At 47.3% G+C, this 25725-nt stretch overlaps 1 protein-coding gene across 7 annotated transcripts; it reads right to left on the bottom strand.

The window, feature by feature from the left end:
- Positions 1 to 1175: 1175 nt before the first annotated feature.
- Positions 1176 to 16435, bottom strand: zfyve27 (zinc finger, FYVE domain containing 27). 7 transcript variants are annotated; one of them, XM_042316385.1, is made up of 15 exons: positions 16141 to 16431; positions 14902 to 15164; positions 13964 to 14034; positions 13654 to 13840; positions 13404 to 13499; positions 12674 to 12786; positions 11911 to 12032; positions 11101 to 11172; positions 10666 to 10695; positions 10366 to 10419; positions 8841 to 8861; positions 5193 to 5334; positions 4753 to 4799; positions 4273 to 4354; positions 1176 to 3231 (listed from the first exon to the last, which is right to left on the bottom strand). In XM_042316385.1, exons 2-15 carry the CDS (start codon positions 14979 to 14981, stop codon positions 3167 to 3169), a joined length of 1182 nt encoding a protein of 393 aa, XP_042172319.1. In that variant the 5' UTR covers positions 14982 to 15164; positions 16141 to 16431; the 3' UTR covers positions 1176 to 3166. The 7 variants fall into 7 exon arrangements, with proteins under 7 accessions (XP_042172319.1, XP_042172322.1, XP_042172316.1 ...); XM_042316382.1 differs by lacking the exon at positions 1176 to 3231 and adding an exon at positions 3299 to 4032 and having other exon boundaries at positions 16141 to 16435; XM_042316384.1 differs by lacking the exons at positions 1176 to 3231; positions 10366 to 10419 and adding an exon at positions 3300 to 4032 and having other exon boundaries at positions 16141 to 16434.
- Between the last annotated feature and the right edge of the window lie 9290 nt (positions 16436 to 25725).

The following is a 25725-nucleotide window of genomic DNA, read 5'->3' on the forward strand; positions in this document are numbered from 1 at the left end:
GCCCTCCTTTTGAAGCTTCCAGTCTGTTATTCGAACTCAATCAGCATGACAGAGTGATCTCCAGCCTTGTCAACACTCACACCTGTGTTAACGAGAGAATCACTGACATGATGTCAGCTGGTCCTTTTGTGGCAGGGCTGAAATGCAGTGGGCATGTTTTTGGGGGATTCAGTTCATTTGCATGGCAAAGAGGGGCTTTGCAATTAATTGCAATTCATCTGATCACTCTTCATAACATTCTGGAGTATATGCAAATTGCCATCATACAAACTGAGGCAGCAGACTTTGTGAAAATGTATATTTGTCTTATTCTCAATTTTTGGCTACGACTGTACATTCCTCTCCTTGTTTCCTTTCCTTCTGGTAATACAAACTGATCTTAGGAGATAGGAAAGGTGGAAACAATATGGAGGAAGACAGGTTAAAGTAAGGAAGACAACAAAGTAAGGAAAGGAGACAAGGAATGTAAGGAAGCTACTTCAGACTATTGAGATTCTCCCTGGGTTGTGAGGAGAGGATTGGAGAGGAACCTGGAGCCTTCTGGCATGTGGTGGATTTGGGTTGTGAGGAGAGGAACCTGGAGCCTTCTGGCATGTGGTAGATTTGGGTTGTGAGGAGAGGAACCTGGAGCCTTCTGGCATGTGGTGGATTTGGGTTGTGAGGAGAGGAACCTGGAGCCTTCTGGCATGTGGTGGATTTGGGTTGAGTAGTGACCATAGAGATAGATAGAGGACTCTAGTGCCCAAAAGCCTGTTTTAGCATGGGCAGCGCCATTGAGGACCATTCTGAAGTAGTCATGACTGCAGGTGGCAGTAAATCACCAACCTTGGCTTTATATCTGTTCAAACAACACAATGCAGGTGGCAGTAAATCACCAACCTTGGCTTTATATCTGTTCAAACAACACAATGCAGGTGGCAGTATGCACTCTTTCAGTTTCTTTACCAACTCATAGAAGTAGTAGATGAAGAGGGCCTACCTCCAAAAGGAGATGACCTCTATGGCGCTGCTTAGCTCTCACAGACGCCATAATGGGACAGATACAATGTCTACGGTAGTGAAACGCAAACAGATGCACCAAACCTGCAGGGCACGCTCTCTTTTTACATTGTTTATTTTTTTAACAGAGCTCTCTACAACTAGGCTGAAAAAAGGCAGGAAAAATACGCCATAAGTTAATTTCAAACATTCAAAATCAGTTTATTGAAGCAATGAAGAGTAAACAAACTCCTCCATTCTGTCAAGCTAATCAATCAAATGAATGAATTAATAAATTGGATAAATATAAACTTTCAGTGGATTAAATATTGGTGATCACAATGGTAAAAGTGTAACATGTACATTCTTATGTGTCAATCTAAAGCCTGTGCTGTGTTCAAATATCCATACCAACATCCTGTATACTACATACTATTAGTTCATTTTAGAATACTGTAAACGAAGGGTATCCTTTCAGTTGAGTACTAGCACTTCGCCTGTCTACCAGAAGTTTATGCTGTTGCTATGCAACCTCTTGCTGGCTTGTTAGCATAACAAATTACTAGCTAGACATTTTGCGATTTCGACTGCGTCTGTAAATTCAATATGGGGTGCGTTCGTAAAGCGTTGTCAGATTGTCCGTTGGTAAATCCAGAGCGTTTCGGTCTCGGAGCCCACAATAGACGCTCTGGCCAAGGAGTAGGGTTGATCCGAGCGTTCTGTCCCCACAATGGCAGTCAAGCACCCAAGCTAACTGGCTAGCTACCTCCAGACACAAATGAGAGAAACCCTCACCCTCACTCATTTTACTCACCCTAGCAGAGCTGGTTTGGCAGTTTTCATTTTATGTAGAGTGTTGGTGACTAACTGTGGTGCAGGCAACAATTTAATTGCGCTTTTTCCCCCTCCAACGCTTACTGACACCGGCCATATTCAACACGTTTTATTCAGCTATTCTGTGCACTGGCACACAGATGAGAGATGCTCTGAAATCAGAGTAGATAGCCAGAATTAACTATGTCCATTGAGAACGCACGACGACTCTACCACTTAGCTAAGAATGATGTGAATAATCATTGGGTAGTTAGTTAATATACTACCTTGGAAGTTCAATGTATTAGTAGCCAACTATCGTTAGGTAGCTAGCTAACAGCCCGGTACATACTGCGGAATGACATGCTGCGGTTCGTAAGGACAGCGTAGATAATAAATTGTCAGCCAACATAACGTTTAACTTGTTTGAAAAGTCATTACTTTATTACATTGCTCAACATTTTCCTAAAGCAATTCATTTCTATCTGCTCTCGTCGGCCATTTTCCTCAAATCTGAAAACGTTGGTGAAGCCACGCCCATTTTCTGAAGAATTGCATTATGGTCCCTAAAAGCACAGAAATAGTGTCCACTGCTTGTATACTTCGTAGTTTGGTGAATTTAGTACGACATCCAGGAACCTTTGGCATACTATATCCAATAAGTACTTAACTACATACTCAATGTTACATCACAAATAGTACAGCTAGTATGAGTATTTGAACACAGCTCTGGGATCACCTCTGGAAATCACTCCATGGGGTTAGGTTATGCTCCATGGAGATTAGGGAATGCCATTTAGGACTAAGGTATAGTCTTTAGCATCCTGTCTTTACATCCATTAAATTAACATTAGGACCAACATATAAAACCATTACAGGATGGATAAGTTATAACAGGGTCAATCTATAGCATATCTTATACAATCCAATACACACACACACACACACACACACACACCTCTCAGCATTCTCAGGACCTCCATGACAGAATGACAGTACAGGATAAATCTCAATGCAACACAAGCTGATGGGAGTCTGTGGGAGCGTCCCAAATGACACCCTATTCCCTATATAGTCCACTACTGTAGACCAGAGCCCATAGGGAACCCCATAGGGCTCTGGGCAAAAGCAGTGTAATTTATAGGGAATAATTTATATGGAATAGGTTGCCATTTGGGACTGATTCATCTTAATAACCCTGGTCACCTCGGCTGGAGCCAGAGAACCAGACAACCTGGGGTTTTGAACCACCCCCAGGCGGGGTAGAAGCTGATCTGCCGCGGGCTCTACCCAGCCAAGGAGCTTCGAATCCTGGGTAGGAGGGGCAGTACCCTCCCTGGGTCTCCATGAGTGGGTAGGAGGTGGTAGTCATTTCTCACTTGCTGAGGGTGGAGTTGCAGACAGCACAAACAAACACTGTCTCTCTCTGGGCATCTGGAGCTGGGAGGGAGGTAAAGAGACATTACATGAGAAAGGGGAGGCATCTGGAGCTGGGAGGGAGGTAAAGAGGCATTACATGAGAAAGGGGGAGGCAGAGGGAGCTGGGAGGGAGGTAAAGAGACATTACATGAGAAAGGGGAGGCATCTGGAGCTGGGAGGGAGGTAAAGAGGCATTACATGAGAAAGGGGAGGCATCTGGAGCTGGGAGGGAGGTAAAGAGGCATTACATGAGAAAGGGGAGGCATCTGGAGCTGGGAGGGAGGTAAAGAGGCATTACATGAGAAAGGGGAGGCAGAGGGAGATGGGAGGGAGGTAAAGAGGCATTACATGAGAAAGGGGAGGCATCTGGAGCTGGGAGGGAGGTAAAGAGGCATTACATGAGAAAGGGGAGGCATCTGGAGCTGGGAGGGAGGTAAAGAGGCATTACATGAGAAAGGGGAGGCATCTGGAGCTGGGAGGGAGGTAAAGAGGCATTACATGAGAAAGGGGAGGCAGAGGGAGCTGGGAGGGAGGTAAAGAGGCATTACATGAGAAAGGGGAGGCATCTGGAGCTGGGAGGGAGGTAAAGAGGCATTACATGAGAAAGGGGAGGCATCTGGAGCTGGGAGGGAGGTAAAGAGGCATTACATGAGAAAGGGGAGGCATCTGGAGCTGGGAGGGAGGTAAAGAGGCATTACATGAGAAAGGGGAGGCAGAGGGAGATGGGAGGGAGGTAAAGAGGCATTACATGAGAAAGGGGAGGCATCTGGAGCTGGGAGGGAGGTAAAGAGGCATTACATGAGAAAGGGGAGGCATCTGGAGCTGGGAGGGAGGTAAAGAGGCATTACATGAGAAAGGGGGAGGCAGAGGGAGCTGGGAGGGAGGTAAAGAGGCATTACATGAGAAAGGGGGAGGCAGAGGGAGATGGGGAATGAGAGAAGGTGTAAAATAGAAGAGATTTTGTTTTTAAAATCAACTGATGTCTTCGGAGACCTTATTTATCATTTCATAATTTCAGTATAGAAATACCATAATAGCATGTTGTGTGTGTTTCTCTCTCACCTGTGACACCCATGCAGGCCTTGAGGACCTTGTAGGAGCAGCATCTGGAGCAGAAGCTGTTGCCACAGTTGCTACAGCTCCGCTGAAACAGCAGAGGTCACAATGACATCATCATCATTGTTATGTCCCAAACTGAACCCTATTCCAGGGTTGGGGCCAATTTGAAATGAAGTGGGTGAATTCAGGAAGTAAAGTGAAACGCTAACCCCAACCCTGTCCTATTCCCTACCTAGTTCACTAATTGTGACCAGGGCCCATAGGACTCTGTTCTAAAGTGGTAGATTATACAGGGCATAGGATGCCATTTGGGACACACACCAGGTTCCACACAGAGTTATTAAACAACCTACAGTATTACTGCTTTACTTTATCTTGGCCAGGTCGCAGTTAACTAGCCTACCTGGTTCAATAAAGGTTAAATAAAAAAAAATGACATGATTGTATTTATTGGTGGTTTAAAAACAGGTGTAAAGCTCTTACCCTTCTCTTCACCACTGAGAAGACTGCACTGCAGCTGGAACAGTTACCTTGGGGATGAGAGGGGGGAGAGGGGGGATAGAGAGAGAGGGAGGGGGGGAGATGGGGGAAAAGAGAGGGGAAAGAGAGAGAGAGGGGGAGAGAGGGAGGGAAAGAGAGAGGGGGAGAGAGGGAGGGAAAGAGAGAGAGGGGGAGAGAGGGAGGGAAAGGGAAAGGAGAGAGGGAGGGGGGGAGAGGGAGGGGGAAAGAGAGAGAGGGAAAGGGGAGAGAGGGAGGAAAGAGAGAGAGGGGGAGAGAGGGAGGGAAAGAGAGAGAGGGGGGAGAGAGGGAGGGAAAGAGGGGGGATATTTAATTTCTATGAAGACTAGCTACTAAACCCACCTCTTAAGTAGGGTTGAGGTGAGGAAGAAGAAGATGAACAGAGGGACGAAGGGTAGACTGACCTGTGTTGTTGGTGGGGTAGCGTTTGCGTAGCTTCTCCGTCAGTTTGGACACTTTACTGCGGATTGGCTCGTTGCGGCTCAGCAGACCGTTGTCTGAGGTGATGGAGATGGTGTCCAAATCTGAACTTATGTCATCATCCTCCTGTAGAGGGGGAGGAGGAGAAGAGAAGGGTTAAGTTACTAAAGAACAGTTAAAGGCAGCAGCTTTGTGGGAACTACAAACCATAGCCCCTAAACCCTACACCATAGCCCCTAAACCCTACACCATAGCCCCTAAACCCTACTCCTCCAACACCAACCGATCTCTTCCATGGTTTAGGTGGATGTGTTTCTCAACGTCAACAGCAGAGGGAGTCGAGAGCACACAGGCAGCAAAACCCCACTAACACAAAACCATACACATCATCCTCCAAGGCAGGGGTGTCCAACTCCTTCCATGGAGGGCCCAGAGTCTGCTGGTTTTGGGGGTTTTCCTGTCCAATTAAGACCTACACAACCAGGTGAGGCCAGTTCCTTACTAACCAATGAGCTCAATTCATCAATCAAGTCAAAGGAAGGAGGGAAAGCCTGCAGACTGGGACCTCTGTGGAATGAGTTTGAAACGTGCAACCAGACATGCTCCAGATCAGTTGTACAGTTCACACCCTTATGGTTAAGGTTAGTATTAGAGGAGGCTAAGCTGATCCTAGATCTGTGCCTATATATTGCCCTAAAAGACGAGGGCTGGTACACCTCAGGCAAGAAACGTATTGGGAAGGGGCAGGGCACCTTAAGCTCCGCCCTCGGACGACATTGCACCTGTCTACGTAGACGGACTGGCAGCCAATCAGCAAAAGACCTCACCTGTATTCAGGTGTCCCTATAGTATAGTACACTACTTTAGACCCTAGTCCCTAAAATATAGTACACTACTTTAGACCCTAATCCCTAAAATATAGTGCACTACTTTAGACCCTAGTCCCTATAATATAGTGCACAACTTTTATGAAATCAAAATTGCAAGATTGTTATAATACTGTAATTGCATCAAATGGTTGTTTTATGCAACAGAATAGAGGGTACTTATAATATTGTATCTGTGAACTGAAAGTGGGCCTCTGGGAGATTTAACACTGACAGGAGATTTAGGATGTCTTTGGGTGATAAAACCTAAAGAGACCACATTCCAGAGCATGAGTTAATGTTTCTGATCTATAGGGTACCAGGGAGAGATGACCCCAGGGCCAGACCCTGGTCTCTACACAATGAGAGATGACCCCAGGGCCAGACCCTGGTCTCTACACAATGAGAGATGACCCCAGGGCCAGACCCTGGTCTCTACACAATGAGAGATGACCCCAGGGCCAGACCCTGGTCTCTACACAATGAGAGATGACCCCAGGGCCAGACCCTGGTCTCTACACAATGAGAGATGACCCCAGGGCCAGAGACCCCCAGGGCCAGACCCTGGTCTCTACACAATGAGAGATGACCCCAGGGCCAGACCCTGGATGAGAGATGACCCCAGGGCCAGACCCTGGTCTCTACACAATGAGAGATGACCCCAGGGCCAGACCCTGGTCTCTACACAATGAGAGATGACCCCAGGGCCAGACCCTGGTCTCTACACAATGAGAGATGAGGGCCAGATGTCCCCAGGGCCAGACCCTGGTCTCTACACAATGAGAGATGACCCCAGGGCCAGACCCTGGTCTCTACACAATGAGAGATGACCCCAGGGCCAGACCCTGGTCTCCAATGAGAGATGACCCCAGGGCCAGACCCTGGTCTCTACACAATGAGAGATGTCTCTACACAATGAGAGATGACCCCAGGGCCAGACCCTGGTCTCTACACAATGAGAGATGACCCCAGGGCCAGACCCTGGTCTCTACACAATGAGAGATGACCCCAGGGCCAGACCCTGGTCTCTACACAATGAGAGATGACCCCAGGGCCAGACCCTGGTCTCTACACAATGAGAGATGACCCCAGGGCCAGACCCTGGTCTCTACACAATGTGAACTGTTTTTACAGCAGATACTGTCTGCTGTGAATTATAAGTATCTTTCATACAAATCTTAACCTTGTGACCCATTCTATACATCTGTTGTTTGTCATGTAGGTTGAAAGGGGTGTATCTTGGCTATAAAAGTCCTTTTGTCTCGGGGCTCTCAACGAATCATCTGAGGGTGATTGGTCGACCAGCCATCATTATCGTAGAGACTCGATCCATTCATTTTATATGGGTGTGTTGTATTGACCTGCTCCTTATTAATAAGTGAATAAAGATTTAGTTTAAGTGTAACTCTGACTCCGCATTTGATAGTAAAGAAATTAACCACCACACTTTATACCCTAGTCCCTAAAATAGTGCACTACTTTAGACCCTAGTCCTTATAGTATAGTTCACTACTTTAAACCCTAGTCCCTATAATATAGTGCACTACTTTATACCCTAGTCCCTAAAATATAGTGCACTACTTTATACCCTAGTCTCTATAATATAGTGCACTACTTTATACCCTAGTCCCTATAATATAGTGCACTACTTTATACCCTAGTCTCTATAATATAGTGCACTACTTTATACCCTAGTCCCTAAAATATAGTGCACTACTTTATACCCTAGTCTCTATAATATAGTGCACTACTTTATACCCTAGTCTCTATAATATAGTGCACTACTTTATACCCTAGTCCATAAAATACAGTGCTCTACGGTCTGAGGCATTGCATCTCAGAGCAAGAGGCGTGCGTCACTACAGTCCCTGGTTCGAATCCAGGCTTTATCACATCCGGCCGGTGATTGGGAGTCCCATAGGGCGGCGCACCATTGGCCCAGCGTCGACCGGGTTTGGCAGTCTTAGTGCACTACTTTTGACCAGAGCCCTATGTAGCATGAGATGGATGTGTCCTATTTGCATCCTTACAGTGAAGTGCACAACCATGCTAGAAACACGTCACACAATACCCACACACATTACAACGCCACCCGTGTGTGTACTCAGGTGCAGTGACCAACTCAGAGCATGCTCATCCAATGGTTTGCTGGAATAATGCAGACACGCCCAGACTACATTGAGAATGAGGCCGATTGTATGAATGATGATTAGTGATTAGTGCTATATAGTGATTAGTGCTATATATCATGACATTAGTGCTATTATATATATATATATATATATATATATATTTATATATAAATAAATAAAATAACATTAGTGCTATATATATTGACATTAGTGCTATATATAATATACATACATATATATAATGACATTAGTCCTGTATGTAATGATAGTGTTATATATAATGACATTACACCTATATGTAATGATAGTGTTATATATAATGACATTACACCTATATGTAATGATAGTGTTATATATAATGACATTAGTCCTATATGTAATGATAGTGTTATATATAATGACATTAGTCCTATATGTAATGATAGTGTTATATATAATGACATTAGTGGTATAGATGTGAAGTTATAGTCCTGATGTCATAATGGTAACATAACCAGTGATGGTAACAACAGCACTAAGGTGTAAAGACATCCCACTACCCATGCAGACAGGACCCAACTGAGGTGTGTACCCTATATACCCCCCCTCCCTCTCACAACAAACAGGGTGAGGTAAGGGGGTGAACTAGACTTACCACTAAAGCCAAGGGAGTCTCCTTGTTAGGATGGAGAGGAACACACACACACACAGGAGCAGATTACACACACACACCCCCCCGTATCTATCTAACATAAACACTGCAGAAACACACACACTGTGCGGTCTGAGATAGTAATATTGAACTGGCCAGCTGCACGAGACGCATAACGTTTGCAGAGCACGAGACTCTTCACTTCAATGAAACCTGGTGGTCTATTTCTAGATTGTGCAGATTGGAACGTGCAGCTCACACCACTGAACAGTGTGATGACGTGGTCTATTTCTAGTGTGTAGATTGGAACGTGCAGCTCACACCACTGAACAGTGTGACTGAACAGTGCAGCTCACACCACTGAACAGTGTGATGACGTGGTGGTGCAGCTCACACCACTGAACAGTGATCGTGGTCTATTTCTATTGTGTAGATTGGAACGTGCAGCTCACACCACTGAACAGTGTGATGACGTGGTCTATTTCTATTGTGTAGATTGGAACGTGCAGCTCACACCACTGAACAGTGTGATGACGTGGTCTATTTCTAGTGTGTAGATTGGAACGTGCAGCTCACACCACTGAACAGTGTGATGACGTGGTCTATTTCTAGTGTGTAGATTGGAACGTGCAGCTCAACACCACTGAACAGTGATGATGGTCTATTTCGTGGTCTATTTCTAGTGTGTAGATTGTAGATTGGAACGTGCAGCTCACACCACTGAACAGTGTGATGACGTGGTCTATTTCTAGTGTGTAGATTGGAACGTGCAGCTCACACCACACGTGGTCATTTCTGAACACCACTGAACATGACGTGGTCTTGTTTCGTGCAGCTCACACCACTGAACAGTGTGATGACGTGGTCTATTTTGTGTAGATTGGAACGTGCAGCTCACACCACTGAACAGTGTGATGACGTGGTCTATTTCTATTGTGTAGATTGGAACGTGCAGCTCACACCACTGAACAGTGTGATGACGTGGTCTATTTCTATTGTGTAGATTGGAACGTGCAGCTCACACCACTGAACAGTGTGATGACGTGGTCTATTTCTATTGTGTAGATTGGAACGTGCAGCTCACACCACTGACGTGGTCTATTTCAGTAGATGATGACGTGGTCTATTTCTAGTGTTCACACCAGAGTGTTGAACGTGCAGCTCAGCTCACACCACTGAACAGTGTGATGACGTGGTCTATTTCTAGTGTGTAGATTGGAACGTGCAGCTCACACCACTGAACAGTATGATGACGTGGTCTATTTCTATTGTGTAGATTGGAACGTGCAGCTCAACACCACTGAACAGTGTGATGACGTGGTCTATTTCTAGTGTGTAGATTGGAACGTGCAGCTCACACCACTGATCAGTATGATGACGTGGTTTGAGCTCTGCTCATGCCAGCAAAACGTTAAGCTTCCAGTGTAGCAGGTAAAGAACGAGGGTTCTCTCCACATCCCCGTGTAGCTCCTGTGCAACACACACCACTGCAATACACACACACACACACACACACACACACACTTACAGGTCTTTGACCTCGGTCATGACGTCGTGTAACACTGAACTGTCTGAGATAGTCCTAAATATTCAATTCAAATCACAATTTATTGGTCACATACACATATTTAGCAGATGTTAATGCAGGTGTAGCGTAATGCTTGTAACACACACACACACATATTCTTAGTAACTGGGCTGAGTAGTTGAACTGTCACAGAACTTTATCACACATAAAAACAAAAATTATTTGTCGCAATTGTTAATTAATGTGTCCTGTTTCTATTGCTGTAATACCACAGCCCGACAGACAGGGGGAGCCACTCACCTGCAGGGAGATATGGGGCTCCTGAGTCAACTGAGAGTGGAGGGAGGTAGAAACAGAAAAGGAAATGAATCATCAGAAGGACAGGAAGTTGTCAGCCAGCGACAGAAGGAAGAAGGATAAGAAGCTGTGTTCCAACACAATCTTTTCCCTTCTGATTTGACAATGACATGGATAAGGTCAAAGGAAGGTGGGCCTAGTGGATTCCTTGGTTTCTCCCATCCTACCATGTTAGATCTGTGAAGACTGAGTGGAAGGCATGGAGGCAGCGTTCAAACAGGGCCGGAGTGAAAGTGGTGCAATTGCCAATAAAGTTATATCAAATCCAAACTACATGGCCTAAGACCTGACCAGAGAGAGAGAGGTCAGGATGAAAAACCAGTCAGATAACGAGACATGAAGGAATGAAGTCGAGATAACGGTTGATTTAGTTTTTACCTCGATGGCGTCTTTGAACTCATCATCAGGCTCTGCCTCCTCAGCCTCCTCTACGCTGCCCGGGGACAGGTCCTACACACCACACACAATAATGACATACATGTAAGTTAGATAAGAGGATTATTGCATCACACTGATCTGTAATGTTTTAATGTACACCATTGATCCAAATATACAGACTCCATTTATACATCCGCCCCTTCCTCCCACCCTACCCTGTCTCTATATCTACATCCGCCCCTTCCTCCCACCCTACCCTGTCTCTATATCTACATCCGCCCCTTCCTCCCACCCTACCCTGTCTCTATATCTACATCCGCCCCTTCCTCCCACCCTACCCCGTCTCTATATCTACATCCGCCCCTTCCCCCCCACCCTACCCCGTCTCTATATCTACATCCGCCCCTTCCTCCCACCCTACCCCGTCTCTATATCTACATCCGCCCCTTCCTCCCACCCTACCCTGTCTCTATATACATCCGCCCCTTCCTCCCACCCTACCCTGTCTCTATTCTACATCCCCCCACCTCTCTCTCTCATTTCTTCCCCCCACCCTTCTCTCTCTCCCTCCCACCCTGTCTCTCTCTCCCTCCCACCCTGTCTCTCTCTCCCTCCCACCCTGTCTCTCTCTCCCTCCCACCCTGTCTCTCTCTCCCTCCCACCCTGTCTCTCTCCCCCTCCCACCCTGTCTCTCTCCCCCTCCCACCCTGTCTCTCTCCCCCTCCCACCCTGTCTCTCTCCCCCTCCCACCCTGTCTCTCTCCCTCCCTCCCTGTTTCTCTCCCCCCACCACTTCTCTCTCTGTCCATACCTCCAAGCTGGTAGCAGTGGGAGTCCGGTCCAGGCTGCTGTGGTCCGGTTCTGTGAGGTCCATCTCTCCTTCTGAGGATGGGTTCTGGCCAGAATGGACCACCTCCCTTAGGTCCAACACAACTACACACACAGAGGGGGAGTGGAACCAGGCTGTTAGAACACACAACCAACACTTGAGTTTGCCGGGGCGTCAGGGTAGCCTAGTGGTTTGAGTGTTGGACTAGTAACTGAAAGGTTGCAAGTTCAAATCCCCGAGCTGACAAGGTACAAATCTGTCGTTCTGCCCCTGAACAGGCAGTTAACCCACTGTTCCTAGGCCGTCATTGAAAATAAGAATTTGTTCTTAACTGACTTGCCTGGTTAAATAAAGGTAAAATATATATTTTTTTAAATGTACAGTACCAGTCAAAAGTTGACACACCTACTCATTCCAGGGTTTTTCTTTATTTAAAAAAAAAACATTAAGCAAAAAAGTGATAAACAAATCTAAATATATTTTATATTTGAGATTCTTCAAAAGTGCCAAGAGTGTGCAAAGCTGTCATCAAGGCAAAGGGTGGCTACTTTGAAGAATCTCAAATATAAAATATATTTAGATTTGTTTATCACTTTTTTGCTTACTACATGATTCCATATGTGTTATTTCATAGTTTTGATGTCTTTACTATTATTCTACAATGTAGAAAATAGTAAAAATAAAGAAAAACTGTTGATTGAGATGTTGTGTCCTTTTGACTGGTACTGTATGTGTGTGTACTGACCCCTGCAGAAGTCTCTGTTCCACAGGAAGAGTGCAGTAGAGAGACAGGCCAGCACCCAGCCCACAGGGACAGAATACAGCAGCATCAATACAGCTAACAGGCCACCGTAGAACCTGAGAGACAGAGAAGAGAGATGGAGAGAGGAGGGAGAGAGAGACAGACAGACAGAGAGACAGACAGAGAGGAGGGAGAGAGAGACAGAGAGAGAGAGACAGAGAGGAGGGAGAGAGAGAGACAGAGAGGAGGGAGAGAGAGAGACAGAGAGGAGGGAGAGAGAGAGACAGAGAGGAGGGAGAGAGAGAGACAGAGAGGAGGGAGAGAGAGACAGAGAGACAGAGAGAGACAGAGAGAGAGGAGAGAGAGAGAGAGAGACAGAGAGAGACAGAGAGAGACAGAGAGAGACAGAGAGAGAGAGAGACAGAGAGAGGAGAGAGACAGAGACAGAGACAGAGAGACAGAGAGGGACAGAGAGAGGAGGAAGAGAGACAGAGAGAGACAGAGAGAGGAGAGAGAGGAGAGAGAGAGACAGAGAGAGACAGAGACACTCAGACACAAACAACCCTAACCAGTCTGTCGGGAGCTCTGTAAGTACAGATAAGATGTGTGATGATAACTATGGTGAATGTAGAGGGGTTGAGTTACTGTCCTGGCTCCAAGTACACACACACAGTGTTACTGACCTAGAGGACTCAGAGTGGCTCCAAGTACCCACACAGACAGTGTTACTGACCTAGAGGACTCAGAGTGGCTCTCCCAGTACAGGAGCTTGTAGACGGACTCAGCAGACAGGCAGGCATGAGACAACAGGTCATCTAGCTGCTTTAACCTGTGGACACGGACACACACACACACACAGAGAGAGAGACACCCGGACATGCACATGCGTGCACGCACACAGGCACACACACGGGGATAGTAAAGAAATTAACTTGGTTTTATAAACTGGAAGGCCAAACTCACACACACACTCACTCACTCACAGGTCCTTGACTTCCAGCATGGCGTCCTGTCTGGTGAGCTGAACATTCTGCAGGTCCTTACGATGCACCGCGTGGCACCGCCTCTTCTGTTGCTCCGCCTCCGACGCCCCGCCCCCACACCTGTCCTGCAGGTAACCCAGGGCAGCCGGGGCAGACACCCCCAGAACACACACAGAGAACCACCCCACTGGAGGGCAGGAGAGAAACGGACTGTCACAGTTGATATATATCACATTGTTATACACACTCAGTTGTATGTGGTAGTAGTTCATATAGCAGTGTGTGTGTGTATTATCCAGCATTAGCTCACCTTCACTCAGAGTGAGGAAGAGGATGTTGAGCAGTACACAGACCAGTAGTGAGCACAGAGGCATCCTCCACCTGCAATACACCACACAGTCATACTGACCTAGGATCAGTTTAGCGTCCTCAAGTCCTATCCTCAACCATTAGGGTGGAGGAACTAAAAACTGACCTCCGATCAGTGTCTATGGTAAAGACTGACTCACCCCAGTAGGTAGCAGGCTGTACAAATCACACACTGACTCATGACTGTACAGTAAACCAAATAAGATGGCATGTATCTACAACTACGCTCATTAGAGCAGGGCTGGAGCAAAAGCCTCACCTGCAGACCAGCTCCACATCCCATATCTAGGATCAGTCTACCCTCCCTACATTAGCCCAGTAGGTAGCATGCCAGCTCCACATCCCAGATCTAGGATCAGTCTACCCTCCCTTCATTAGCCCAGTAGGTAGCATGCCAGCTCCTCATCCCAGATCTAGGATCAATCTACCCTCCCTACATTAGCCCAGTAGGTAGCATGCCAGCTCCACATCCCAGATCTAGGATCAGTCTACCCTCCCTACATTAGCCCAGTAGGTTGCATGCCAGCTCCACAGCCCAGATCTAGGATCAGTCTACCCTCCCTACATTAGCCCAGTAGGTTGCATGCCAGCTCCACAGCCCAGATCTAGGATCAGTCTACCCTCCCTACATTAGCCCAGTAGGTAGAGTGCCAGCTCCACAGCCCAGATCTAGGATCAGTCTACCCTCCCCGGAACCATTAGGGTGAAGAAACTCAAATCTGACAGGTCAGTGTCTAGGCCCATAGGAAACCTCATCCTACTCCCTTCACTAGCCCAGTAGGTAGCGTGAATCAGTCTACTCTCCCAAGTCCTATCCATTATCACCATTGGAGAAACTAAAAACCGATCTTGGATCAGTGTGTAAATGTATCCTCTCACCCCAGTAGGTAGCGGGCCAGCTCCAACGTGTCAGTGAGCGGCTCCAGAAACAGGGCCATCCTCTTGTAAGACACCACCATCTTGAGCAGGTCAAAGGTCGCGACCTGGCGGGTGCCAGGGCTTCCCAACTCTGAGGGTGACCTCGCGGGTGAGCCAGGGGTGTCTTTAGGGGGTAGAGACACCAGGGTGTCGTCCCCTATCACCCACCCCCGGACCACCCTGACAGGGGTCCTGACATGCCCCTACTCCAGGCTTCATCCCGACTAGAGGGGGGGAGAAAGGGGGACATAAACAGAGGGGGTAGATAAAGGGAGTGAGACACACAGACAGACAGAGACACAGACAGACATTATTTATCTTCCTCCTTTGCACCCCAGTATCTCTACTTGCACATTCATCTTCTGCACATCTATCACTCCAGTGTTTAATTGCTATATTGTAATTACTTTGCCACCGTGGCCTACTTATTGCCTTACCTCCCTTATCTCACCTCATTTGCTCACATTGTATATAGACTTTTGTTTTCTACTGTATTATTGACTGTGTTTGTTTATTCCATGTGTAACTCTGTGTTGTTGTTTGTGTCACACTGCTTTGCTTTATCTTGGCCAGATCGCAGTTGTAAATGAGAACCTGTTCTCAACTAGCCTCCCTGTCTAAATAAAGGTCAAATAAAATGAAAAAGACAGAGAGAGAAACACAGAGGGACACGACAAGATGTTAAGATTTTATTTTCATGTCCGTCTGTTGCTCTAGCTAGCATTTCCTGGGTATGTTACGCTGTGCAAACACTCAGTCACTAGCTAGCTATCAGTGGAAAGAGGAAGGGTGCAATCACGAGCCTGGACGATCAAAGTAAATCTACCAGACCTGATTTAATGACGATTTAATCATTGATCTTCTAATGCTACTGAGAAACATGACTGCAGACTTGTGTTCGGCTGACATGAAATGGGTGGGTCATGAAACAATATGACTGCAACAGGCCACAACACTGCCTTGTTAAATATATGGGTTCTATATCACATGTTGATGAAAATACAGTGTTGTCACACATAGCTAGTGTTTTCTAACGTTAGTGTCTAACGTTACACAACAACAGCTGTCATCCAAATCGCATGTAGCCACCTGGCGAAATTGTAACATAAAACTAACCAGCTAGTGATTGACATAACATTAACATGTAATATTTCCAACAATCAATATATATGAATAATAAGGCAAGAAATGCAACATTACCTGACTAGCGGGCAAAGTGTCAAAACCCCGTAGAATATGAAAGCAACACGATAGGATCTGAATGTAGGAAGAGACGCGTCACACACGCCCGTGTAGACAGTCTTCTTGTTATGAAGTCAATCAATTGTTTTCGCTATTCAAATCGATGTTATTGAGTTGACGATGTTTTGTGTTGTATACATGTTTGGGAAAGTATTTGTTTTAAGCAAATAATGTCTGCCTGCCTGCTGCGAGAAAAAAGTAATCGCTTCCGCAATAAAATCCGACTGGCCAATAGAACGCAGAGCGAACCGATGAGGGGGAGAGTAGATTAAAGAAAATATCGTAGCTGTCAAATCACGTCAATCTGACGTCCATTTGTGGGGGAAATTATGAGCTACATCACTCATTTCTCTCTAAATGAAATATTTTACTAAGATACTCACCCAAAACGGTGTTATGACAAATATAATAGTATTGACAAGAAGAGTGTTGTGGAAATTCTTATCAATAATGAGGAGAGAGAAGGTCAATCACCAATCACGATATGCCTTTATTCACAATTTATTAGTAAGGGAGCATGTCACACCAAACACACATGAATGCAGTGAGTGCTCACTGAGTGGAGTGACCCTCGGGGTTATATACTCTCTCAGGATAGGTGGGACCTCAGAGATGACTTACAATGGTTCCAGACACTAACCCCACACATCCTGTTCCAGACACTAACCCCACACATCCTGTTCCAGACACTAACCCCACACATCCTGTTCCAGACACTAACCCCACACATCCTGTGCCAGACACTAACCCCACACATCCTGTGCCAGACACTAACCCCACACATCCTGTTCCAGACACTAACCCCACACATCCTGTTCCAGACACTAACCCCACACATCCTGTTCCAGACACTAACCCCACACACAGACACTAACCCCACACATCCTGTTCCAGACACTAACCCCACACATCCTGTTCCAGACACTAACCCCACACATCCTGTTCCAGACACTAACCCCACACATCCTGTTCCAGACACTAACCCCACACATCCTGTTCCAGACACTAACCCCACACATCCTGTTCCAGACACTAACCCCACACATCCTGTGCCAGACACTAACCCCACACATCCTGTGCCAGACACTAACCCCACACATCCTGTGCCAGACACTAACCCCACACATCCTGTGCCAGACACTAACCCCACACATCCTGTGCCAGACACTAACCCCACACATCCTGTGCCAGACACTAACCCCCCATCCTGTTCCAGACATCATCCTGTGCCAGACACTAACCAGACACACATCCTGTTCCAGACACTAACCCCCACATCCTGTGCCAGACACTAACCCCCACATCCTGTGCCAGACACTAACCCCCACATCCTGTGCCAGACACTAACCCCACACATCCTGTTCCAGACACTAACCCCACACATCCTGTTCCAGACACTAACCCCACACATCCTGTTCCAGACACTAACCCCACACATCCTGTTCCAGACACTAACCCCACACATCCTGTTCCAGACACTAACCCCACACATCCTGTTCCAGACACTAACCCCACACATCCTGTGCCAGACAGACACTAACCCACACATCCAGTCCCAGTTACTAACCCCACACATCCTGTGCCAGACACTAACCCCCACATCCTGTGCCAGACATCACATCCTGTTCCAGACACTAACCCCACACATCCTGTTCCAGACACTAACCCCACACATCCTGTGCCAGACACTAACCCCACACATCCTGTTCCAGACACTAACCCCACACATCCTGTGCCAGACACTAACCCCACACATCCTGTGCCAGACACTAACCCCACACATCCTGTGCCAGACACTAACCCCACACATCCTGTTCCAGACACTAACCCCACACATCCTGTGCCAGACACTAACCCCACACATCCTTCCAGACACTAACCCCACACATCCTGTTCCAGACACTAACCCCACACATCCTGTTCCAGACACTAATCACATCCTGTTCCAGACACTAACCCCACACATCCCCACACATCCTGTTCCAGACACTAACCCCACACATCCTGTTCCAGACACTAACCCCACACATCCACACATCCCAGACACTAACCCCACACATCCTGTTCCAGACACTAACCCCACACATCCTGTTCCAGACACTAACCCCACACATCCTGTTCCAGACACTAACCCCACACATCCTGTTCCAGACACTAACCCCACACATCCTGACCAGACACTAACCCCACACATCCTGTGCCAGACACTAACCCCACACATCCTGTTCCAGACACTAACCCCACACATCCTGTTCCAGACAATAACCCCACACATCCTGTGCCAGACACTAACCCCACACATCCTGTGCCAGACACTAACCCCACACATCCTGTTCCAGACACTAACCCCACACATCCTGTGCCAGACACTAACCCCACACATCCTGTTCCAGACTTTAGGCCCCAAATACAAGAAACTTGTTGTTTTGTTCAGTCCTAAGAATTTAAAAGGACATTTGTTGTTACTTAGTTCCACCTTGCTAGGAGGGGGTGACTGATGCACAGACACTTGTTGGTACTTAGTTCCACCTTGCTAGGAGGGGGTAACTGATGCACAGACACTTGTTGTTACTTAGTTCCACCTTGCTAGGAGGGGGTGACTGATGCACAGACACTTGTTGTTACTTAGTTCCACCTTGCTAGGAGGGGGTGACTGATGCACAGACACTTGTTGTTACTTAGTTCCACCTTGCTAGGAGGGGGTGACTGATGCACAGACACTTGTTGTTACTTAGTTCCACCTTGCTAGGAGGGGGTGACTGATGCACAGACACTTGTTGTTACTTAGTTCCACCTTGCTAGGAGGGGGTGACTGATGCACAGATACTTGTTGTTACTTAGTTCCACCTTGCTATGAGGGGGTGACTGATGCACAGACACTTGTTGTTACTTAGTTCCACCTTGCCAGGAGGGGGTGACTGATGCACAGACACTTGTTGTTACTTAGTTCCACCTTGCTAGGAGGGGTGACTGATGCACAGACACTTGTTGTTACTTAGTTCCACCTTGCTAGGAGGGGGTGACTGATGCACAGACACTTGTTGTTACTTAGTTTAGTTCCACCTTGCTAGGAGGGGGTGACTGATGCACAGACACTTGTTGTTACTTAGTTCCACCTTGCTAGGAGGGGGTGACTGATGCACAGACACTTGTTGTTACTTAGTTTCTTCTTGCTAGGAGGGGGTGACTGATGCACAGACACTTGTTGTTACTTAGTTCCACCTTGCTAGGAGGGGGCGACTGATGCACAGACACTTGTTGTTACTTAGTTCCACCTTGCTAGGAGGGGGTGACTGATGCACAGACACTTGTTGTTACTTAGTTCCACCTTGCTAGGAGGGGGTGACTGATGCACAGACATTGTGGAGACAAGTGATTGGTTGCCATTACTCACGCCATCCCTTCACATGGGTTGCAATAGGTAACGACACATTCAGATATGGAAACAATGTTTCCTTCTGGCCTCCTTTGCCATATTCCCGTTCTGATATTCTGCATAGCATCAGGGACATGTGATAGACAAGTCATCTGGGGTACTCTCTGGACCCCAGATGACTTGAGGCCCATATGAGGGAGGAAGTGCAGCTGCCAACACCAGACTCCAAAAGGAGACATTCTAATAACAAGAGTTTCAACAATATAAGCATATTCTGCAGATAAGACATCTTAATTATCTATGTTACTTAGCTAATGTCTCCATTCGGAGTCTGGTGTTGGCAGCTACACTTCCTCCCACTAGGCTACATACTTCCTCCCACTAGGCTAAATTCTTATTTTCAATGACAGCCTAGGAACAGTGGGTTAACTTCCTCAGGGGCAGAACGACAGATTTTTTCCTTGTCAGCTCAGGGGTTCGATCTTACAACCTTTCGGTTAACTAGTCCAATGCTCTAACCACTAGGCTACGCTGCTGTACGAAACATCTGCTAATCACGTGTATGTGACCAAATAAAAATGTATTTGATTTGAATTCTGATTTCTCCACCACACTAGCCTGCAGTATTGTAATTATAATATGTTGCTATGACAATTCCATGTGTTCTCAGAGATTTTAGAAATGGATGGTTTTCAGAAATGCCTAATGGATTAAATAGAGCACAATCAGTCAACAACATTGGGCCTATAAGTTAAATACATTGTCCATCCAAGTCGTGCTTGTGATCGGTCCTATGTGCGCCGTGCATGTTGGGTTGTCTTTCAGAACCATGGTCAGCTACAGCCCACCCAAGATCCTAGCAGAGTACATCTGTACACACACACACACGCACACACACCGAGAAAGAGACAGGCAGACATTTTTTATTTTATTTTTTATTTCACCTTTATTTAACCAGGTAGGCTAGTTGAGAACAAGTTCTCATTTGCAACTGCGACCTGGCCAAGATAAAGCATAGCAGTGTGAGCAGACAACACAGAGTTACACATGGAATAAACAATTAACAAGTCAATAACACAGTAGAAAACAAAGGGGGGAGTCTATATACAATGTGTGCAAAAGGCATGAGGAGGTAGGCGAATAATTACAATTTTGCAGATTAACACTGGAGTGATAAATGATCAGATGGTCATGTACAGGTAGAGATATTGGTGTGCAAAAGAGCAGAAAAGTAAATAAATAAAAACAGTATGGGGATGAGGTAGGTGAAAATGGGTGGGCTATTTACCAATAGACTATGTACAGCTGCAGCGATCGGTTAGCTGCTCAGATAGCTGATGTTTGAAGTTGGTGAGGGAGATAAAAGTCTCCAACTTCAGCAATTTTGCAATTCGTTCCAGTCACAGGCAGCAGAGTACTGGAACGAAAGGCGGCCAAATGAGGTGTTGGCTTTAGGGATGATCAGTGAGATACACCTGCTGGAGCGCGTGCTACGGATGGGTGTTGCCATCGTGACCAGTGAACTGAGATAAGGCAGAGCTTTACCTAGCATGGACTTGTAGATGACCTGGAGCCAGTGGGTCTGGCGACGAATATGTAACGAGGGCCAGCCGACTAGAGCATACAAGTCGCAGTGGTGGGTGGTATAAGGTGCTTTAGTGACAAAACGGATGGCACTGTGATAGACTGCATCCAGTTTGCTGAGTAGAGTGTTGGAAGCCATTTTGTAGATGACATTGCCGAAGTCGAGGATCGGTAGGATAGTCAGTTTTACTAGGGTAAGCTTGGCGGCGTGAGTGAAGGAGGCTTTGTTGCGGAATAGAAAGCCGACTCTTGATTTGATTTTCGATTGGAGATGCTTGATATGAGTCTGGAAGGAGAGTTTGCAGTCTAGCCAGACACCTAGGTACTTATAGATGTCCACATATTCAAGGTCGGAACCATCCAGGGTGGTGATGCTAGTCGGGCATGCGGGTGCAGGCAGCGATCGGTTGAAAAGCATGCATTTGGTTTTACTAGCGTTTAAGAGCAGTTGGAGGCCATGGAAGGAGTGTTGTATGGCATTGAAGCTTGTTTGGAGGTTAGATAGCACAGTGTCCAATGACGGGCCGAAAGTATATAGAATGAGGAGAGTGAGAGGATAGATAACTATTTTATTTCCTTCAACCTGTCTCCTCTAGTCTGAGATGTATCCCCTCTTCCCTCTAGTCTGAGTTGTATCCCCTCTTCCCTCTAGTCTGAGTTGTGTCCCCTCTTCCCTCTAGTGTGAGTTGTGTCCCCTCTTCCCTCTAGTCTGAGTTGTATCCCCTCTTCCCTCTAGTCTGAGTTGTATCCCCTCTTCCCTCTAGTCTGAGTTGTATCCCCTCTTCCCTCCTCTAGTCTGAGTTGTATCCCCTCTTCCCTCTAGTCTGAGTTGTATCCCCTCTTCCCCAGAAAGTCTGAGTTGTATCCCCTCTTCCCTCTAGTCTGAGTTGATCCCCTCTTCCCTCTAGTCTGAGTTGATCCCCTCTTCCCCTAGTCTGAGTTGTATCCCCTCTTCCCTCTAGTCTGAGTATCCCCTCTTCCCTCTAGAGAGTTGTATCCCCTCTTCCCTCTATGAGTTGTATCCCCTCTTCCCTCTAGTCTGAGTTGTATCCCCTCTTCCCTCTAGTCTGAGTTGTATCCCCTCTTCTCTCTAGTCTGAGATGTATCCAGAAACATGGAGAGAGAGACAGAGACCTAGAGAGAGACCTAGAGAGAGACATGGAGAGACAGAGAGAGCGAGACAGAGACCTAGAGAGAGACCTAGAGAGAGACATGGAGAGACAGAGAGAGCGAGACAGAGATAGAGACCTAGAGAGATAGAGACCTAGATAGAGACAGAGACCTTGAGAGAAAGAGAGACCTAGAGAGAGAGAGACCGAGAAAGAGAGAGAAGTCATGCAGAAGAACAGCTCCTGACTTGTTATCACTTTTTCGTTGTTAAGAGCGAGATTGACACGGTTACATTAGCAAAAAATGTATAGGTAATCAAATTGTACAACTGAAGATCAACACAGTAGGAAAAGATTGACAGAGAGTGAGTTAAAAGACCAATCTTCATCGTGGTAGCTAGCCAAATTCAAATCTGTCAGCTAGCTTACCGTCTAACTCTAACTGGTTACTGGTGGTAACCATAGCAACATGGCCACTGAGGCAGAGACAGAATACCCAGCAGAAAAATCAGAGAAAAGAAGAATCGATTTTAAACACAGAATTCTGAGGGAGAACCCAGAAACTTTGTTTGCCGACTGCTCACAAAACAGGACTGTTACAAACCTGTTATTTTACACAGACCACACAACTGCCTGGCGTACAGCTGTAACCAGGCATTTCAGCTGTACCACAAAGACAGGCATCTGCAAGGTAAGGCAAATCCACATTTTTACGAGGACAGCGATAAGGACCAGGAAAACAGGTTTCTGACGGTAAACATGTACCAGAACGGCACTGTCATGGTCCAGGGCAGTGGGGCTGCACTCAGCTCTGTTGTGCAGGACTTCCTCACCCTAACGAAGATAGTGGAAAGCAAAAAAGAAAAGGTCAGCACCCTGACCTCTCCCCTCACCTCATGCACCCCAACAGCAGGGCTATCCTCCCCCCTGCCTGCCTACAACCACCAGAGACAAGACCACACTACCATCAGCCTGTTGGGAAACAGGCTGGCTCTGTTAGAGGTATGGGTTACTGAGCTAAAGGAGCAGCACCCCAGCTACACCACCACCAGCCTGCTGAGAGACAGGCTGGCTCTGTTAGAGGTATGGGTTACTGAGCTAAAGGAGCAGCACCCCAGCTACACCACCACCAGCCTGCTGAGAGACAGGCTGGCTCTGTTAGAGGTATGGGTTACTGAGCTGAAGGAGCAGCCCCCAGCCTGCTGAGAGACAGGCTGGCTCACTGAGCTGAAGGAGCACCAGCTCAGCCTGCCTGCTGAGAGACAGGCTGGCTCTGTTAGAGGTATGGGTTACTGAGCTGAAGGCAGCAGCTGACACTCCCCATCCCCAGCTGACACTACCATCAGCCTGCTGAGAGACAGGCTGGCTCTGTTAGAGGTATGGGTTACTGAGCTGAAGGAGCAGCCGCTACACCACCATCAGCCTGCTGAGAGACAGGCTGGCTCTGTTAGAGGTATGGGTTACTGAGCTGAAGGAGCAGCCCCCAGCTACACTACCATCAGCCTGCTGAGAGACAGGCTGGCTCTGTTAGAGGTATGGGTTACTGAGCTGAAGGAGCAGCCCCCCAGCTACACCCCCTCCAGCCCAGACACATAGCTTCTACAGGACCAGATCAACCAGTGCAGGACCCAGCTGAAGAACTCTGTCCAGGAGCTGAGAGAGAGTCTTACCACAGCGCTTGAGGAGCTAAAGGCCACTGTGAGGAGAGAGCTGGTGCAGGTAAAGGAGGAGATGGCAAATGAGTTGTCTGTCATCAAGAGGGTGCTACATCATAGAGAACAGACTGTAGAGACTCCCAGAGAGAAACTGCAGCCCCTCACCACCCCAAACAACCCCACTGACACACCTTTACCCACAACCCCCCCTCATACCGACAACACTTTACCCACACCCCCAGTCAACAAGGAGGCTCACATGGAGACACCTACTACAGAGAGAAGCTCTCTGGCCCCCCTGACACACCCCACACACCCCTCCATGTACACAGGCCCTGTGTACTCCAGCTCCGGACCGTAAACACACTACTCTGGTAAAACCCACTGAGGTGGCTATCCTCATTGACTCAAATGGGAAATTCATCCAAGAAGATAAACTCTTCCCCCAACACAAGGTGTGCAATATATGGTGCCCAAAAAACACAGGATATCACTCCACATCCTGTCCCAGCCTGACTTTGGCACACCAGGCCACATTATTATTCACACCGGCACCAACAACCTGCGAGAGGAGCAGGAGAGAGTAGGCAGCCTGGTCAACAGAGTAGCAGAGGGGGCCTCTGAGCGGTTCCCCAACTCCCACATCACCATCTCCACTCTGCTGCCCTGCAAAGACTTTCATCCCCGTACCATTCAGAACGTCAACGCTGACATCACCAGCGGGTGTGGCTTACTCCGGACGTACACGTTGCTCACCACCCAACAATCACCCCAGAGCATCTGCACGACCACTCCCACCTGAGGAAGCAGACAGTAGGGATGTTTGCCAAGTCTCTAAAGGACGTGGCACTTGGTAGACAAACACCCCATGCCGCACTGGACAGAGGACCACCCAGAGACCCCTACCAAACCAGTGCACCACCAAGGAGCCCCAGGCCCCTTCAACACCACACCAGACCCAGCGCACCCCACAGGCCCCACCCACCACCAGAGCATCACCACTTCCATCGGCTTAGCCAGACCGGACCGGGCCCAGCCTACTACCCCGCACCAGACCAGAGGAAGCCCCACAGCCCAGAACTGGTCCTCCTCCACTCCACAGGGCCCAACAGCAGGACCAGCGCAGCTACGCGGAGTTCGTCAGAGGACAGGAGAACCCTGTAGGATTAAGTGAGATTAAACAGCTCCTCCAATAGATCTACACCACACACACACACACACACACACCTTGTTCAATGAATAGGAATATTTATACACTGCTCAAAAAAATAAAGGGAACACTAAAATAACACATCCTAGATCTGAATGAATGAAATATTCTATTAAATACTTTTTTATTTACATAGTTGAATGTGCTGACAACAAAATCACACAAAAATTTTCAATGGAAATCAAATCAAATCAAATTTATTTATATAGCCCTTCGTACATCAGCTGATATCTCAAAGTGCCGTACAGAAACCCAGCCTAAAACCCCAAACAGCAAGCAATGCAGGTGTAGAAGCACGGTGGCTAGGAAAAACTCCCTAGAAAGGCCAAAACCTAGGAAGAAACCTAGAGAGGAACCAGGCTATGTGGGGTGGCCAGTCCTCTTCTGGCTGTGCCGGGTGGAGATTATAACAGAACATGGCCAAGATGTTCAAATGTTCATAAATGACCAGCATGGTCGTATAATAATAAGGCAGAACAGTTGAAACTGGAGCAGCAGCACGGTCAGATGGACTGGGGACAGCATGGAGTCATCATGTCAGGTAGTCCTGGGGCATGGTCCTAGGGCTCAGGTCCTCCGAGAGAGAGAAAAAAAGAGAGAATTAGAGAG

Source organism: Oncorhynchus tshawytscha, unplaced genomic scaffold, assembly GCF_018296145.1.
Source record: "Oncorhynchus tshawytscha isolate Ot180627B unplaced genomic scaffold, Otsh_v2.0 Un_contig_2916_pilon_pilon, whole genome shotgun sequence".
Taxonomy (NCBI): domain Eukaryota; kingdom Metazoa; phylum Chordata; class Actinopteri; order Salmoniformes; family Salmonidae; genus Oncorhynchus; species Oncorhynchus tshawytscha.

Coding starts and splice junctions, on each gene's coding strand:
- zfyve27 (XM_042316382.1), bottom strand. CDS start 14,981: ATGGTGGTGTCTTACAAGAGGATGGCCCTGTTTCTGGAGCCGCTCACT. Junction 4,800..5,192: donor CTACCCCACCAACAACACAG/GTCAGTCTACCC, acceptor CTCATCCCCAAG/GTAACTGTTCCAGCTGCAGT. Junction 4,355..4,752: donor TCTCAGTGGTGAAGAGAAGG/GTAAGAGCTTTA, acceptor CTGCTGTTTCAG/CGGAGCTGTAGCAACTGTGG.